Below are 20,016 nucleotides of genomic sequence, written 5' to 3'. Positions count from 1 at the left end.
AGTTTCACTTCTATGTGATTGTTCTTCAATACTTTTGTTCCTGGCCTTTGTACAGCAATCTCACAATATTCAACACAACCACTATCACAAAAACGCCAGGCCTGCACAGAGGGTGCAGCACAGTCACAGCAAAAGCTCGAAGAGTGGAATTTCAGAGGCTTTTCCAAACACTCATGTGGTATGTGGTGCAAGCAAACCAACATTTTTAGATATGGTCAGTTGGCAAAACGCGCGGCTTTCCAGTGGCGCGGAGCAGCGTACTGCAATCGCCAATCAGACGGTGGCACTGCGGTACCGTTGAGATCGGTCTCGCTGCGTCGTCTGCTATTGCTGGAAAGGCACTGGCAGAAGTCTGCCGCATCGTTTGGAAGCACAAGCGTAGCATCGCTCGCATTCAACTTGGCTTCAACGAAAAGTGCTTTTTCGTTGTATCTCAGCGTTATAACCAAAAACAAACAGCACACACACACAAAAGAGAGAGAAGCAAGGACTCTGCAGCACGCTTACCTTCCTTCAATCTGTGTCCCGTTGTAACCAGCGCTTGTTCTTCGCCAATGCGCGCACAAATCGTCCCAGGATCCCATAATACCCAATCATATTCTAACTTTACCAGAACACGCATTACATGGCCAAAATCTTCTGCAAAGCCTTGAAAATCAAGAACAAGCAAGGAATGAAGAAAAATGCTTTGTAGTTTTTATTGGATCTCATGAAAGTAAATGCAACAGCTACATTTGCGGGGACATATTTACAAGGGTTAAGGTGACAGTACTATAGTGCAAGCCTTCACATCAGTTTCACTTTTTTTCTAGCAGATGCAACTTTTTCTCAAGAGCCGAGGCTTTTGCAAGCATCTCTGAAGGCAAAATAAAATGCATTCTTAGCAAATGTAAGAGAGCAGAAGCTCTACAGTAGAGTTGTTCTTGTGAGCAGGACAGCCGATGCTAGTAATGTTACACTCATAAAGGGCGTCGAGGAGGCTCCAGAAGGTGTCTGCACAGAGCCGGTTGTTGGCCAGCTCGTGTGAAATTTTGGCTTCAATGCCTCGAAACATACAGAAGAGCTCCCATCATGGCAATTTGAGGCTGCCGAGCTTAACTTCCCTCTCCAAAGTGAGAAATGCCTCTGGGCACTCCGCATTTTCAGACTGGATACTACGTATACAGTCGGAACACCTCTCACGCTTGAGGTAAGAGTGCACAAGGCAGCCGCAAAAGTAGTAAATAACACAGTCCTGTGCTGCTGGTGTGGGGTACCCATGATCAGGTGCTGTCAGTGTTTCATTCTGTGCAGTAGAACAGGTCTTCGCTAACTACGCTCCTACGGCCACTTGGAGTCTTTCATGGGATGACAGTGAGTCCTTCCTCCCCCTTTTCATGCTGTCTGCGACAGTGGCAAGCACAAAAGTCTGCTCATCACTCACATTCCCAGTGACATAAGTGCTGATTGGTGTATACAGGCTCAGAAGCCTATACATGTGTGAAAAGCTGATTAGGGTAGGGTGGTCTTCGTCACCTCCATAACTTCTTGTCACCCAGAAAAACCTCTGAAAACAAAAGCAGCATTGTTTAGTTCTTCAGGCTTGTAAACCGGGTCTGAACGTTTTCATCTTTCCCGACATAGCTGCAAGGCGGGACAAGTACACCTCTCAAACTAACTTCAACCGCCAAGTCTTGCCGGATCACAACAGCCTATTCAATGTTCACAACGCCCCCAGACTCTTCCGAGTTAGTAGAAAATAGCCTGAGAGGTAGTGGCACTCACATTCCAGGAATCAAATATTGGGCTGCCCTGCACAACAGCAAATTAGGGCGCTGCTTCTAACGTGCGAACATCGGTACATTGATCAACATCCATGCCGTCACATGCGTCGATTTCGTCACATAAATCTTCATCACTTTGGCAGCAAGCAACTTGGGCCAGGACCACTGTCCTCACTCTGGGTTGTTTTTTTGCCGACTTTGGCACCATTGGTTTCAAGAGGTGCTCGGGTATGTTTGGAAAGATTTGGGGCACAGTGCGCTCCCTCAGTGTCCATCTGCCTCGCGGTATCGTTACAGTCTGACCGTTCACGGTGTGCTCATAGCAACTTACGATGTCCGCAGGCTCGAAATGAATGTCACAGAAGTATGTTTTTCACGTTACCTTAAAGTTCTTCCACGGGATCGCGTTTTGCCATGCCTTCAGTAAGTCAGGGTCCTTTGAAGGCTTGAAAAAATTTCACGGTGCAAGGCTTGCCGCCGCTGCCGAAGCGTACCCCGAACGGGAGCCAAGCGCGCTGCACGTCGGCATGACGAGAATTTTTCCTGACACTTCACGGTATCCACTGCAAAAAGTTAGTACCATAGTAGAACACGTCCAAACTCGAAGTACAGGCATGAGTAAGGCGCCAGCACCATAAACACACCAAACAAATGTGGCTGAAGCAACGGTCACTGCCGCTCACTGCTTCCCAACCGATCTCAACGGGACGCCAGCGTCACCTATCGCAACGGCGATAAAACGCCGCCGCCTCTCGCAATGAGTTTGCAAACTGAATTGCAAACTGAATTGCAACGAGCTTGCAAATAAACCCCGTTACAATATCTAGAAACGCTGAAGCACACTTGCTGGGTACCAACTACGGCATTAATAATAAGAAGTTCTATATAGTAGACCAGCATTCGCTATGCTATTTCTCGTCATTCTTCTGAGAAGCGTTGTATCCGCTGAACACTTGCAAGAAATTTCGTGCCAATTGTTCATGCAGTGGCTAACAACAATGAGGATTTTATGCCTGAAGTGCGTATGTGCCACAGTTAATAGGTGATCAAAAACAAGCTTTTGTAATGAGTTGGAGCATTGCACGACCAACTTGTTACGCTATTTGCATTGTGCGACGCCTGGTTCTTTTTTAGCTGTTAACGCTTTATTACTCATATTAACGCGATTCCTTTCCCGACATCAAGCCTGCCTAACCGAGGCTTGCGAACAAGTTCCAAGCACCAGCGTGGCTCAGTGCTGGGCTGGCATCCAGCGGACCTGGGTTCGAGCCCCACTGTGTCCTTAGTACTAGTTTTTTTCTTTCCGTGCGAAGTGGTTACAGACACCGGCGGCGGACAACTACGGCATTGCGCGTGACCCAATTTGTGATCTCGTAACAGCTTTGGCTATAAAATTTCCTTAAGAAAATCGAGTCCCAAACAAATGTCACACCCTGTAGGCATACTTTATGGTACAGAGGATAGCTCTAAGGCAAGATGTGATTCGAAAAAAAAAAAAAAAAAAAACTTTTGTTTATCTGTAGTCTAAAGCAATAAAATTTTTTGCTGTCTTTTTGGCATTTCATACTGATTTCAAATACCCTATTTACTCCTGTAATGAACATACTTTTTTTCTCGGAAAAATCAGAGAAAAGTTGAGGGTGCACTTATTATGTGGGCAAATTTCATAAAAACTTTTTCGAGATGAGCAAAAAATGTGGTTTTGCAGAAAAAAAGTTTCGTTGCATAACCTTTTGCAATAGACATAGTGTACACTGTTTGGAAAGAGCTTCTTTGTTGCACTTTACTGATCTTTGGTGGTTGATAGCAGCTATCTTCTGCAAGCTGTCGCCATGCCACCCGCGCACGCCTTCAAAGCGTTTTGCAGCTATCTTTTCTCAAAATCGTTTAACTTCAACAGAAGTACCCGCAGTAATCTCGAGAGCCACCCAAAAGTGTGCGCTACAACGCACTTTGTCAATTTCGCGATAACCTCGCACGACGACCAAGACGACGCCATTGACATTGTAGCAAGTAACCAACATTGCAGAAAGCTAACTCTGAAGCATCAAAACAAACTGTCGATAACAAGATTAACGACAAAACATGGCTGTCGCCTCTTATCCACGTGAGAAGTTCCTGCACGAGCGAAGAACAAACAAAGCGAGAATCGGGGGTGCTACCATGTTGCGAAAATCGTCACCATCTTTTCTGGGCAGCAAGAATTTTTTTTCTAGTTATCCAGAAACCTGCGACCCGTTAGTGTCAAATGAGCTTTCGCAACAGCCAATCTTGTTGCTCAAAAATCGCATAAACATTGTTGGGATTTCAAGTTTCGTATTTGCAGGAAGCGATCGTTGGCTGGCATGGGTAGATTTGTGACCTTCGCTTGCCATGTGCTTATCAGCTTAGATGTCGCTACGCTCGCACCGTTCGTGAACCCCACTATGGCGCACAGATAAAAATGATGGGAGATGTGCTGCGCACAGACAGAAGACCAATACGGCACGCGGCAACGAGGAAAGGGGATAGGGAGCGAGCCGAGGTGGCTGAGAAGATTCGGCATAATAATGAAAAAATGGAAGAGATCCAACGGCTAAAGATGCGCCAGGTGTCGGTTAGCAAGACTGTAGCTAATGAATGTAGGGGCTGCGTTTATTACACAAGAAAAAAAATCAAAATATTGACGACTGAAATTGGGGGGCACATTTATTATGCGAGAGTGTTCATTACGCGAGTAAACACAGTCTGTCATTAGTTATATAGTTAATTGCACAATTGTCATTTTGTGTTATGACAATGTGTAAAACATAGTTCATTCTGAACAAAAAATTTAAGCCACTAAACATATACGGTTCTGGGCCATCAATGGCTCATTGTCACACCGGTCCCGTTAATTAGGGAGGCAATCGCCGGGCTGATTCCAAGGGCCGAAGTATCGGCCCCCCGAACCGCACCACGAAAGCGTGGACAATTTAGAAGTGGTCCTTTTTGACGCGCCAGCGGACGCCGGCTGTGGCCCAAAGAACAAGTCCGAGCCGAGAGTTGATAAACAAAACAAATATTATATTCTCAAAAATGGCAGATCGAAAACAGTACACAAGAATGCACACTCCACAATAGTTACATACAATACGTCACCAATCAAACAACGTACTACACAGTACAATCAGCCACACTCAAAACAACGGACACAGACAACAATACGCACTACAATGCAGTCGCATGCATTGAACAGCCAAGACACTTAAAGACTAAAGAGATAGAAAACCTATTCAGTCCAAAGTTCTTGGAACCAAAGTCTAGATGATACTCTTCTGAGAATCACTCACTCAAAGTCCAGCGTTGTTGTCGTTCCGCAGTCTTCGAAGTTTCTCTTCCAGGAAACCTCGCCTCTTGAATTGGCTACTCTCCAAGCTTCAAACTTCTTCGCCCGAACACGTCGGCTTCACACACGCAGCTGTCGCCACGCGTCTTCGCTCGATAGCGGTAAACACACTCTCTTGCCTGTAGCTCGAGCCTTCACCCCTCAGGTGGAAATCCTCTTCATCTCCTGCTTTGTCTCTACGGACAAAACCTTCGCCGACTACACGGCGGAATCCCTATGCACTCTGGCGCTAACTTCCGTCTTCTCCTGATCTCTCATCTCGGGTGCTCGGTTAAATACCTTGCGCGCGACATTCCAGAAGGTTCTCGTCATTTCGTCGACGCGATACGCAGCGAAGGCTGGGAAGAGGGCGAGACGGTTGGAATGCCCTCCGCGGCCGATGACTCAACTCGGTATGACCACGCCCCTTTCGTTCTAGAACTTTCGCAGGCTATCTCGGCAGCCGATGTGGGGCGAGGAGGTTCGTCGGCGAAGCCACGCTTCCGAAGGGAGAGCACGCGCCCCAAGGAGCCTTTAGATGTTTGTTTTCTTTTTTTTTTCTTTTGACCTCCCTGCGTCTCTTCCGCGCGTTACCGCAAGAATTTGGCGGCGCGCCCATTTTTAGCGCTCGTTCTGTGACACTCATATTCCTCCACATTAACTTTAGAATGCAAGCAAGAAAGAGCATATAAGACATTTTAATCAACAAGAAAAATTGTAATGCGAGAATTCTTGGAATCTTCAGCCAATACCAATTGCTTGCTTTAGGTTTGCATTAATTACACAGGAAATATCTCATTTCAAAGAAGATACCTGCACTTTTTGCATGTTAATATATGGGCAAATTTCATCCTGAGAAGTACCGAAAAATGTCTTGACTCAAGTATTTGCCCAGAAATGGATCTTGAGAAGAATGCATTTTCAAGATATAAGCCAAAGCTCACAAGATATGTTTTTTTAAATGATTTCTTCGATCAAGAGAGCTTGGCAATGATTGTTATTTTGAGCATGTAGATTTAGAGAAATGCTCATGCGAAATGCAGTTGCAAGCAGCCAGGTGACAATTTCCAGGGGACTCTAGACAATGAGCACTTTTTAGTTTTTTAGTAGCCACCTTGAGCTCTTTAAATATGATTTTATCTTTTGTTTTGAAAGTAGAGAAATTGAACTTGCAAAAGCAAATAAAAACAAAAATGTCATTTGAGAAACAAACTTGCGCTGTTTTGACTTTCATCTCCCCCCTAACTTTGCTTTGAACAATGCAATGATGCTAAATTCAGGGTCAGATTCTTGAATCTTCATAATGGTGAACTGCAGCAAGAAGAAACACAGACCGATAGAACCAGAGAGCAACTGAGCACCAATTGCCTTCTTACTTTTCTGTCCTGGTATCTTTATACACTGTAACTCACCGATATCCTGGATCAACAAGGCTAAACAGCCACATCAACGCACCAAGATCTAATGCAACAGCCTCCAATGTGTACAAGTTAAAAACTATTGACACTAAGACAAAACACAACGGATGTGCCATGCACCATGCATTTTTCCTTCAAGCCTTATTCTTATTTGTGTTACAAACAAACAAAAAAAAGTCTGCCATGGCGCTGTTTACTAATGGGATGGCAGCACTGTATGATGGGCAAAAAGTGGCTAAACTGCAGCACTTCTTTTGACCAGCTGTATAAGGCTCATTCAGAGCGATGGACTTGTCATAAAGCTACAGATTAATAAATTGAAAAACCCCGAACAATAAAAACATATAATTGCATGAAAAGTTGAAAGCAGTGGTGGGAACGCCTTCCAGCATTTTGGAGCTGACAGTGGAGCAGGCAAAATCTGCTTTCGGAGCAGCTACCTCTGTGTTTGGAGCATGCACAGGCTTTTCATAATACACACAGAGGAAGAAAATTTAGCTTAATATTCTCTGACTTGATATAATCATTTATACAGAAGTAGCAAGCCCACACATAAGCCCGAAAAATAAACAAAAGCAGGGTTACATACAGAAGCAGTGACATAAAACAGAGAAGAATGTGGCCCCAACAATTAAGCTACCTGCAGCCTGAAGTTCTAGCTGCGCGAAGGCACACTCACTTACATAAGCTTGTGCATGGGGAGGCAAGATGGCAAGGGGAGGGGTGCAAAGCTAGCTAGCCCCATACATTGACATAAGTTGGGGGGGGGGGGGGCAAGAGGGTGGGGAAGTCACATAATAGGGAGGGGGTGCTACAATTACCCCCCCCCCCCCCTTAAATAAGAACGCTGAGCGTGCCTATGCCCTACACACACATTCAAAGCTTTTTACAGTAAAATCTCGATACGTACATGCACACCGAGAAGGCAGCTAATTGCGCACTAAACGTAGTATGCATTAACCACCAACTACTAGTTTGCATATCTTTTTGTGCGCCAACGCCACTAAAGAAGGAATAAATACAATTCCACAGCAAATGTTGCCCAAAGTGCTGACCACAAAGCCATTTCTTTCTTTTTACCAAATTTCAGAAATTATTGGCATTCTCACACCGCCGACTGATGGCAAGTGGTGGTAACATCAAGGAGCATTTCGAAACTATTGCAGAGTCTGGGATATGCAGCTGATGCAGTGACTGGCATAGCAACAAAAGAGACATAAGCGGCTGTCTGCGATAAATATGTACCACGACCTCCTACTTAGCGAAAACAGACAGCTTTTTTGAAGCATAGTACGATTGCACGAAGCCAATCGTCTACTAGATAGTTGCGTGCAGCACTTCGCCTACTTGGTCTACATACCGTGCCAAGCCACTTGCGCCCACTGCGCTTCAGATCGCACACAGATGCGGCGAGAAAGCTATTACGTTAATGCGATAATGTGAACTTTCTGCAAGCAATGATCTAGTGGTCCTTTCAGCGGACTGGGGCGAGCTTGGGCCCTTGGCTTACGAAAGCGTGCAGTATGGTTATAACAGTGCTATGCTTGCTGTATCGGTGCCCTTGATGTGAAATGCCCAAGTCTGCAATAGTGAGCTTCTTTTGCTTCAGCAAAGTGGTGTACGCTGAACACGGTCTGGTACAACGATCAAGGAAGCAGTGATCAATGCTCCTGCACGCTCAGGTAGTCGCCAGCTATTAAAGGAATGCAGTAGGCTTAAAATGGCGCTACACCACATACACCAGGTTTTTATCGGCGATGTCATACTGGTGCACTTTTCAGAGGTCGCCTCGTCAGGTTTTTATCGGCGATGTCATACTGGTGCACTTTTCAGAGGTCGCCTCATCACCATCATTCTTTGCCAGTGGTTACCAGAACGAGCACTGCCACGATTGCACCGAAGTGAGAATAATTGACCGGCCGATTCAGTGCTCTAACAGCTGAGCAACAGTACGCAAATTTCGCAGCACAAGTGTACAACATGACGACCATCACGTAATATCTGCTCATATTCATGCTGCCAACATTACCTGCCAATCCAAAACCACCTTGTGGTGTAGCAATAGCACAAATCAGACAAAAAAAGACCCTTTCAGAGCAGTATGGCACAGTAATGTCCAGTTGGCACAGGTTGGCACAATTGGTGCAGGTTTCCCACCACTGGAAATGTGGAGGTGTGACACTCATGCCACACTACCATAGGAGGAAACACCATATTATATCATAATTAAATATCCATATTTTCCTTTGCACATTAGACTAAAATTGAAGAGGTGCCACAGGGCAGGTCCCCTTCAAGAACTGTGTTTCAAACCATGAAAAGTGAGGCATGAACTTAGCATAAGCCCAGGAGTCATTTGAATACAGCTAAGGCATTCTCTTCAACAGTGGTGCACAGTGAACACTTCAACTGAAATGGCATTTTGCCGTTCTGCCCGCAAGATCTGAATGATGAAACGGTACCTACATTCACAATATCCACAACTTTTGAAGTTCTTTAAAGGGTCACAGCACTTTAACCCAGTATGATATGCTAAACATTCTCCAAACAATGAACAGCCTCTTCAAAGACACAACCTACCACTTTTCACATATAGAATTTTTATATGCCAAGAAAACAAATTGCGAGCAATACCTTTGCGTGTAGCAGATTCCAAGGCTGCTGCATCAAAGTCGCTTAGAAAGACCTTCACTGGAAGAAAATACCAACTTATGTTAAAAGCAGCACAGAACTTTCATGCCAAAAAAACAAAAAAATGCCAACCTTGGCAAAATATTGCCCAGCTTTGCACACTTTACAGATAAAAATAAATGAAAAGGAGATTGTTGCTAGTGTCAAGAACAAAATTAGCTGTGAGTAAACACATAAGGTCCTAAAAACCATGACATGATTATGTGATATGATTATAAGGGCCCTGGAAATCACCGCCTGGGATTTCTCAACGTGCACCTAAATCTAAGTACATGAACCACGTGTATTTTTGGCTCCCTCAAAAATGTGACTGCTCCGTCCAGGATTCAATGCCATGACCTGCGGGTCAGCAGTCGAGCACCATAACCATTAGAGCACCGTGGGAGGTGGTCCTGAAGAATTTTCAATTACTATATTCAGCTGATTTCAAGGTATTTACAGGCAATACGTAAGGACGCATATGTTTACATGAAACTCGATATCAATTTCAGAAAACACTCGCACCCCACCTACACCTGAACCGATCTACTTAACTAAGCATTCACAGTAAATGCATTTGAATTGAATTGAAAGTTTCTTTGCCCTGAAAAAAACTTACAGGAGCAAGAGCAGAGATTAAATGCTATACAGCCCGACAAAGGGCCTCTGCTCCTAAATAGAGTTAAGCACGCAAGCCACAGAGCATCTGCATATCTAACAAATATTTTTCAATATTATTGCACAAAAATACAGCAAACATTAGCATAGTCTTACTACGCAGTGTTAAGTAAAAACAAAAGAAATTCATGACAAAGCAACAGTTCAGCAGAGCTGAAAATAGAACAGCACAACATGAAACAACAGCAAAACATGAAAATACAAAATGAGATCCATGAGCATGTTGTAAAATATTAGAAATCAAAGATATAGAAAGACAAGATATTAGACAAGATATTAGAAATCAAACTTTAGTTAGCGTACTCAATATTATGATGCATTAGTATGTTTTTTTTAATAGTGTTAGGTGTGGAATTGTGATATTTAGTAGACGATTTAACATTGTAGGATTTCATTTGTGGGGTTTAACGTCCCCAAAACCACCATACGATTATGAGAGACGCCGCAGTAGAGGGCTCCGGAAATTTTGACCACCTGGGGTTCTTTAACGTGCACCCAAATCTGAGCACACGGGCCTACAACATTTCTGCCTCCATCAGAAATGCAGCCGCCGCAGCCGGGATTCGATCCAATGACCTGCTGGTCAGCAGCAGAGTACCTTAGCAACTAGACCACCAAAGCGAGGCACATTGTAGGTATTTGGTAATGAACGTGTTGTTTGCCATAATTTGTCTTAAGTGTTGGGATTTTGTGGCATTGCTGATGCATGTGGTAATTAGTACTTCCGGGTGTTCTAAAGACATTGTGGCTTATCTTGTTTGACCCATTGCTAAAGTCTGAAGTAATACAACTGTGTTACCTTTAACATTTCATACTTTTCAAAGAGTGGTTCAGTTTTCAAGTCTTTGAAAATGCCGTGGTATTGCACAAATGCTCGTAAGACTCTTTTCTGGAGAACTAGTAGATTTTTATAGTTTGTCTGTGTGGTAGTTCCCCATACTAAGATAGATTATGTTATTTTAGAATAGAAAAGTGCATAATATAAATCTACTTGTAACCATTTTAGTAAAACTTCACTGAGCTAGTATAAACATTCCACAGCTTTATCGTTAATTTATCTACATGTGTATTCCATTGATTGATATGTGGGGTTTAACGTCCCAAAACTACCATATGATTATGAGAGACGCCGTAGTGGAGGGCTCCGGAAATTTCGAACACCTGGGGTTCTTTAACGTGCACCCAAATCTGAGCGCACGGGCCTACAACATTTCCGCCTCCATCGGAAATGCAGCCGCCGCAGCCTGGATTTGAACTCGGGACCTGCGGGTCAGCAGCCGAGTACTTTAGCCACTAGACCACTGGGGTGGGGCCATGTGTATTCAATGTCAAGCCTTCGGTAAACCATACGCCTAGAAACTTCTGGCCAGTTTTCTGCTCTATCTCCCTGCCCTCACATAAAACAGTAGCTATGCGGCTTATTAGGCCGGGCAAATACTATGTTTTTTGTTTTACTTACGTTTAGTTGCAATTTGTTCAAACTAAGATAACCCGTTAGCTAATATAAGTAGTCATTAACCTGGCATTCAAGCGCTAGAATGGATGTCCCAATAAAAAATTTGTTAGTGTCATCTGCATATATTATTAACTTGGGTGAACATGGGATTTCACACAGGTCATTTATATAAATTATGAATAACAGAGGGCCAAGTATTGACCCTTGTGATACTCCTCGTATTATATTTGCAGAAAAAAATGTGCTGTTGTTTATACAAAAATATTGATAGCGGTTTGATAAATAGTCTTTCAATAATTCAAGAACTACACCACGTATGCCGTACTTGCACGCTAGTACTTTTGTTTACACGTTAGTACTTCGTGGCATACAGAATGCAATGCCTTCCTAAAATCTATGAAAAAATCAAGTGAGTACAGTTTATGTTTGATATTTTTAATTAGTTCATGTTTAAAAGGGCACCGATACAAAATTTCATGGTCGAGATTGCCTGTGGGGTCGATTCCCAAGAACATTCGTATATCACCTGCAAAGTATCAACAGCAAATATAGCTGGGAAAGTATATAAAAATAATTTTCAAGTTTGCGTGAGCCCTCGACTCTATCGCGCCATTGACACCATCGAAGGGGACCCCGAGGTGACCCCCTACTTCCCCCACGTCACCGCGCTGTAGTCAACAGAACAAGTTATGATGACGCCATAGCCATCTTTTTTTTTTTTTTTGCCGTGTTTGTTCCTGCAGTCTATACTTTTTGGTGGCTCATTGCGAATGCGTGGCCGTGGCTAACGCTCAGAAATTTGTGTTTGGTGACACTTCAGTACCATTTCCTATTCCAAAGTAATTCATGATGCAGACCGTGCGGAAGCGTGTCATAGTTCTGTGTGGTGACGTGGTCAAGATCTGCACACGCTAGGTGGCGACAGTTGCACGCAGTTTTGGGAGCTCTCTCATACCGAAACTGAAATTGATCGATAATGAGGGGTTTGTAGTTAATTATCTATCGCGTGCTGCAGCAAACAATGTGTTGGGTCATGACTAACAGGCCACCAGCAACACACTGCAGCAGAAAAACCCTAAGCCAAAGTTTTTGTGTCAGTACCCTTTAATATTTATCAAAGCTACTTCACAGAATTTATTTTTTTGAAAACCGTATTGAGCCTCACTGATCACATTACACTTGGTAGGAACTTATATGAATTTATGTTTATTACATTCTCAAATACTTTAGATGGAATAGGAAGGACGAATATTGGCCTGTAATTAGTTATTAGCCCTTTATCCCCACCTTTAAAGACAGGGCATACTCTTGCTACTTTTAGGCGGTCTGGAAAAATGCCAGTCTAGAACATTCTGTTATTATATGCACAAAAACTCTAGCTACAATATCAGCAACATATTTTAGTATAGTTGCCTTTATCTCGTCAAAACCAGCTGCTATATTATTCTTAATCTCATTTATAAATTGTACTACTTCATCTGATGTCACTGCAGATAGGGATACAAAGTTTCTAAGACAGTATTTCAATATAATACAAGGAACTGTAGTGCATTCGTTTTTGTATTCGGCACTGGTAACGAAATACTGATTCATCTTATTCGCTGCTATATAAAATGCCTGCATTAGTCTGAAGACAAAGTGATGGTGCTTGTCTCTCTTGCATCAGATTTTTGACCTCATTCCACATCTTCCTAGAGTCATTCTGTATTTTTGTAAACAGCTTTTTATAATATGCTTTTTTCGCTCGATTTAACTCGGTACTCAATCTGCTTGTTACGGTATTGTTTAAACTCTGACAACCCTTACAAGTTCCTTGTCTGAACGAATGTGTGATAAAATTTATTTTTCGCATCATCTTTTTAAGTAGTTTTCCTTCAATCTACGGCTTCCTTGCCCGTTTGTGTTTCTGATTTTAGGAAATGACTGGAAATGCTTGCTTATAAGATGCTTTGAATTTCTCAAAGAATGCCTCGTATGCTGCATTGGGGTTTCCTTGTTCAAACATGCATGCCCAATCTATTGACTGAATATGTGTGCATATGTACGCAAAACTTCGAAGCCTGCGCCACTGATGCTGCGAGATAAGGCTTTCACCGTGGTTTTGCGTTTTGACCTGTGTGTTTGGCAGTAGACAAAAAACTGGTAGATGGTCGCTTAAGTTGACTGTTAGCAGTCCAGCGATACAGTCTTGTGAATGAATGTTTGTTACACATATGTCAAGCAATGTAGCGCTCTTTTTTGTGATTTTTGTGGCTTCTGTAATAAGATTAGTGCATGCGAAGGAGTGAATGATTTCAGCAAACTTTTTAGCAGCAGTGTCACCTGATAACATATTTATGTTGACATCTCCCATTATTACAAAAGGCATGGGAAATCGACATAGAAAAGAAAGCACATGCTCCAGATAGTCAAAGAAGTCTAATTTGTCCCCCATTGGTGGTTGACACATAACACCTTCACACTATTAACTTCTCCAAACGTACCAACAAACACTCAATGCTATTATTTATTACTAAAAACTCAGATGTAATTTCATAACTTATTGACCTTATAACCTAAATTTCTATGCCACCCCCACTTCCCCGGCCGCTTGAACGCACCAGACCATTGTACATGAAACTGGGGTGGTTATTTGGTTTCTGTTAGCCAGGTTTTCATATACATCAAAATATCAAAGCTATGGATGATCAAAGCGTGCAAGTTTATAAAAAAGCGCCACATCCAACTGCCCTGGCGTTAAAACATTGCTAAAAGCTATGTTCACCTGGAATTACCTTTTCACAAGATTCTTTACAACATTAATAAATGAATCACAGGCTTCAGAACTTTCTAATACACAATTAAGGTACTTGCCCAAGTATGCCAGTGGCCTTCAGCGTATACCAGTTGTGAGCTCATGAATCTCAGCACAATGTTTAACAAAGGAAAAAAAATAAAAGAAAGAAAAATTGGATTCTGACATCATATGTATTAGTTTAAAGGGTGTTGGGACTCCGGGTCCTGCCGGTCTCGTTTTCAGTAGCTGGCCCCGTCGCAGGATCCATCGTCCGACAATTCAGCGAGAAGAAGCGCCCGAACGAACGACAGAGATTTATTTACATGTGGAGAAGTGATCAACTGATCCAAAGAGAGAAGAGTGAGAGTGATACAAAACGTCTTCGGCATTTTATAGCGCCACGTTGTTGACACTGGGCGCCTTGTCCGCATCGTCAGCAAATACGGTGTCCCCGGCACCTCGGCCACGAGGGAGGGGGAAACACCTCTCTCAACACATGGAGTGGCACAACCTAACACGATGTCCATATATGGTCACGGCGCCCTAAAATGTTACCAAACATGGTCACGAACGCACAGCAGATTCCGGAGTTCTCCCGGCGAGAGGAGGAGCCTGAATGGGGAGGTTGGGGTGGACGACCCCGTCGGTCAAGAACCGGTTCTCCCCCAAACTCTTCTTGCTTGGTTCCCTAGGGCCGGTCGTAACAAGGGACACCAAAGAGAAAGAGGCTTTTTGCCATATAGGCAAATTACTGTTTCACAACACAATCACTACTCTTGCTGCAAGAAAACGCACAAAAGGACTATGTAGACAATGCCATCTCAAGTTCCTGCCCCAATTACCATGGTGTTACAGATTTTGGCAGTGTTGACTATGTAGCCAGTACTTCCTCGCTGGTAAGTACAGCAATGGCCACATCTCTGTAGAGCGTGCAAGCAGTTGTTTTGCTCTTAGGGAGCCAGAGATTCAACATTCCAATTTTCAGAAAATTTCGATAAGCCATTGTCACTAAAATACGAAAAGTATACTTTGAAATTCGGTAATATCAGCATGAAATTTAAAAAAGAATGTTTGATTTTATTTTCAATGATTAAACCTGTGACGGTAGAATTAACATTATCGGAGTTTTCAAAGTACACTTTATCTGTAGATAGAAGCAGATTCATCGTTTCACTTTAGTGTCTCTTTAACAGCAGCGTGTCGATATGTCAACATTTCCAACGTAAGTAATAATCATTCGCACATGGAGCTTTCAAGTGAGGCTTCACTTTCAAAGGAAACTGAATGACTGCATTTGTATATTCCAGTTGTAATCTTTGCAGTATCACTTGCTTTGTAGGAAGTCATAAAATGTATAACGGGTCTTCTTTCAGGGTAGAAAATGTAGAGTAACAAAACAAGTTACACACACACTACTTCTTTCATAGTGGACAATGAGGCTTGTTAGTACCTTTGTTTATTCCTCCAGGGTTTGCTAGTATAGCCTCACTTATTTACTGTAAATCCCGAACAAGCGTCCCACACTACAATGAAGAAAAATTTGACGAGGTTTGGAGGGGGGGGGAGTTCCTTGCTCATTTATCGATCAAAATTCAAGATGGTGGTGAAACAGCCACAAATGCACACCCATGCCTCTAATTAAATGCTGTACTGAATATGCATGTAGTCGCTGTTTTCATTCGCTCTCATTGGGTCAATAAAAACAGTTCTCATAAACAGTAGAAATAGTGGGAGAGAAGAAGAAGCCAGATACAGTCGAGCCCGCTTATAACGAACTTGAGCGTGACGTGGCATCCGTTTACTGTATCCCGAAGTTCATAGTAAATGAAACACAGCTTTTAAAAAAAGTTGCGAGTGAAAATATAAACATTTCTTGCCCCAAAAAGTCCGTAACGCACGCGTTTGGAAGAGCAGAAGCGATAAGGGCGGTCTCGAGTTCATTTAAAGGGGCAGGGTGCTTGTTCGCCGAGGCCCGTGGCATAAGCTGCATGAGGCACTGGCTCCAAAGTTTCGTCGTTCTCGCAATACAATTCCTTCAAATCGCTCTCGCCACATACTTAATTCACAATGCTCCAATCCATGCATAGTTCTGCAGTGTCGGCACCATCATCAGCTGCAATTAAACCATCGCAACAGATGTCCCACCCGCTCTCCCAGGTCGCAGTCAACGCCGCGCTGCCACAAATCACCGCCGCAGTGGTCCTGTTCGGAAGCTTCAGGCACGGCATCGGGCCTGACTTCGACGAAGTCGGCCTCGCGAAAACAATTTCGCGCGCATGTCGCCGTCACCGCCGCCCACGAAATATTCATCTCCACAGCTGAATACCGGAATGCCCGAAGCGGCAAGTTGGCTGCAAGGTGGTCAACAGCTATGAGCAAGCGCTCCGCAACGCGGTGCCTAACACACGGATTACGCTCAAGCCAAGTGCTCACACTTTCGACGTTTTGTTGAGCGGCAGGGAAAAGCGTGCTAGTCCTCCCGTCTGCCATCCTGACTACACCCGCACACCAAGAGCGAGCAAGACGCGCACACGTGACACACATGCCAGAACGCGTGGAACAGCTTTGGGCCCGTTTCCTCTCAGAAAACGAAACTAATTCGAGCCAGCGTGACGGGCGTCGCGGAGCGGTGAAGACAGGCGAAGGCATTTCCTTCCTCTGTGGGCGAATGGGATGTCATCAAGAGAGGGGAGGATGCGGCGGGAGGGCGACCTTGAAAACCAAAACACACGGGAAGGAGGCAGGTTGGGTAGCTTGCTTGAAAGGTCCTCGAAACTTGCCTGTAAAAAAAACTTGGAAAGAGTGCCTATGCGCGCAGACGTCAAAGCACGGCCACCTGAATCTGTGCGCGCGGCGATGTTCGGAGAATCGGCGGCCGTGGTCACAAAACCGTTTTGTTGCGCCGGGAGGTTTGCGTGGCCTCACGAACTTCCGATATTTCACGATTAATTCTGCACAAATTAAAAGCCGTTTTCACGCTTCCACACTCACGCGGAAGGCTGCTGAGCCGAGTGTGAAGTGAGCGAGAACAAGTCCTAAACACGAAACGAATCGCGAATTATCAGAGTCAGTGGGGTAGCGCACGTGCGTGCAATAGATGCAGACTATCGGATACAGTCGGTGGCTGACGATGTTGGCAAATGCTCTGGTCACTCCAGGCCAGCAATGCCAAAGACAGTACCAGCGATCAAAAACAGGATAGATGGCCGACCGGTCTTCGAAAAATCGGTGGCAGTGTGAAAACACGGGCCTCGTCTGGCGATGCGGGGGTGCTCAGAGTAGCGGGGGGGGGGGGGGGGGGCAAAGGCCGGAGGCGTGCGTAACAAAAAGCAGTCGGGACATGGAGGAAGGAAACAGCCTTCGTTTCTTCAAGGGTAGGGGAGAGCGGCAACTAGAGGGTCGCGAAGGCAGGGTCAACGTTTAACATTAAGAATGTATGGGCACTTCGCCGATGCCTGATCAGTAGTCGAAAGTGGCTTCCCGGGAAGTCGGCAGACCGCTGACTCCATTCGCTGTAACCAATCAGCGGCGCCCGTAGACGTTCGTTGTAAGTGCAATTTTGTGCCATTGAACCAATGTATATTTTCACGGTCATATAGATATTGTTCATATTAAACGAAAGTTAGTTTTAAGTGGGGCCGTTCAATGTGGGCTCGACTGTATACCGAATATTCCGAAGAAGATAGCGGGGCGCTTGCTTGAGATTTTGTGGTAATGAAAAAAATATGAAAAGTTAAAAACGAACTGTCCGTGCTACTCAGAACTAAAATGGAATAAAGCTGCTGCAGCTACTAAGGACAAGGTTGGAGACCTGATTATGCAAATGCCTTCCCAGACATTCATTCAAGGAAGTCTGTATGACAGTTAAAGTTTTGCTCAGGGTAAAGCTTATGGACCCTCCTGTCCAGACAAGCATGTACATTAACGAAGCCCAAAAAATTGCAAGCCCTCAAAAACTAACAAATGCTGTTGTTTATTCGAGTCTGGCACCATGGAGCATAACTGTGAGGAAGATGGGGGGTAGGAAGCAGCTCTATCAAAAGATAAAAAGTGGTCCTGTCTTCCATTGTTGACAAGAAAGCGTAGCTAAGTGCCACATGGAAGGCAGTACAGAAGTGAAAGAACAGAAGACACAAAGGACAGGCAATTTGAGCTGAAGAGTGAAGCACACACTTGTACAGGAAAGCAATTAATCCCACAACCACTAGTGATGACTGCCACAGAGGGCTGCCATCAATGATAATCGAGCACATAACCTGTGCTCTAGTTAAACTGATAGCCACTAAACAACAAAAAATTAAGTACTATGAACCTCAGCGTGCAAAAGTATACAGCATTAACAAAAAGATACTGTATTTACGTGCATAATGCGTGCACCCCTATAATTTGCCAGCTTTTGAGAAAAGAACATTTACTCGCATATTTCGTGCTCCCCAACCTACCTGAGCCAGCTCGCCAGTGCGCACACCTTTGAGCATTTCAATTCTTCGGCCGCGTGCGCACCCCGCCGAGCAGATGAGCGTAGTCAAACAGGCTGCGAGTGCGAAGTCCCTTCTTCTGAGGACTTCCCCCGAACTAGGGTCCTTATAAAACCGCACCCGAACACAAATCTGCTGACGGGTCGCCGGAACTGCTCAAGCGTTTGCCTTCACCTGTCTCCCAATCTGTACCACGAGGATAATGGCGAGAATGCACAATCGCATCACTGCATGGACGAATTTCTGCATCGGAGACGTGCGAGGGCCTGTCACGCCAACTGTTCCCCTCGTTCTCTGCGTCCGCACTGCAACATACGCTTGGTCGATTTCGGAAGCTTAGGTTTCACCACCAGACCGACGCGTTCTGACGGTTCCCTTGGGATGTGCAACAGTAATTATATATAGAACGAAATCAAAGATCGCTGTTGTAAATTTCACCGAAGAAAACAGGAAGCGTGCCGCCACAAACCACTTCAAGGGGACGTACTTCAATGTGACAAGATGCGCAATCAGTACACGAGAAAGGAAAAGAGTGCCCGCTTGCTAATGCAAGCTTTCTGCCATTGAAGGAGGCCTTTTCAATTATGTGCTGATGCTTAGCTCTTCCAGTATCGCCGTGTCATAGGACCTAGTTTCTCCCAGCATTATCAAAAGAGCTTCAAGAAAATGGGACGTTCAAAGGCGCTCGAGAAAGCCCAGAACGATGCACTTCGAAAGGGCGTGGCAGCGGCCGCGACGATGATTTTTATCGGACTTCGCGATCAGTGATTCTCGCTAGACCGCGCATGACCGGATCTGAGTGGTTTAAGTACGCACTAATTCTTTCAAATTAGCAAGTACACTTCGTTTGTGTTCCAATTTATTTCTTTATGTATATACTGCATGTGTTAGGACTGTGACACAAGTATTTCGTATTCGCTCGCTAAATCTCCATGTAATTTGCTCACCCTGTTCTCGGGGCCTCAAAATCGCGAAAAAAAGTGCACAAATTATGTGAGTAAATACGGTAATTTAACTTTCCATGTAAAGGGTGGTTACAGAGTTGTGGTGCTGGAAGTGGAAGCAAACCTGCCAATAGCGATAGGCGAACACATCACTACCCATTGACAAAGACTAGATAGATGTTTGGATAATGAAAAGTTACCTCCACAAAGTGGCATGTGCTGAGTACAAGGGACTGCAGTGAAACCCATCTTTGTTGCTATTTAACACTAGCAGGGTGATTCCACGTAAAAGCATGGCTGGTTGACCTTCTAAGTTTCTTTAAAAATCCTATATATTGTTGCCTGATCAGTGGAAACAAAAGATCCATGACGCATACTTTGGGTGAGGCCCCGCCAATCCAACATCGACGTGTGGCAGACTCGCAGGCTTCCACTTGACGCTTTGGCCTGCGACGCCTGAAATACCTCGAAATAATACATCTCAAAC

The 20,016-nt window shown here is 44.3% G+C and overlaps 1 protein-coding gene across 3 annotated transcripts in view; it reads right to left on the bottom strand.

Moving 5' to 3' along the window:
- Nucleotides 1-20,016, bottom strand: part of Gclm (Glutamate-cysteine ligase modifier subunit) — an 84,692-nt gene that overhangs the window by 34,482 nt on the left and 30,194 nt on the right. For all 3 annotated transcript variants that reach the window (XM_075880342.1, XM_075880341.1, XM_075880340.1), the window contains one exon: nucleotides 9,162-9,218. In XM_075880342.1, coding sequence (XP_075736457.1) covers nucleotides 9,162-9,218 — 57 coding nt within the window. The remainder of the gene's footprint in view (nucleotides 1-9,161; nucleotides 9,219-20,016) is intronic.

The sequence above is a fragment of the Rhipicephalus microplus genome, chromosome X, assembly GCF_043290135.1.
Source record: "Rhipicephalus microplus isolate Deutch F79 chromosome X, USDA_Rmic, whole genome shotgun sequence".
NCBI lineage: Eukaryota > Metazoa > Arthropoda > Arachnida > Ixodida > Ixodidae > Rhipicephalus > Rhipicephalus microplus.
This window is presented reverse-complemented; position numbering and strand designations above follow the sequence as displayed.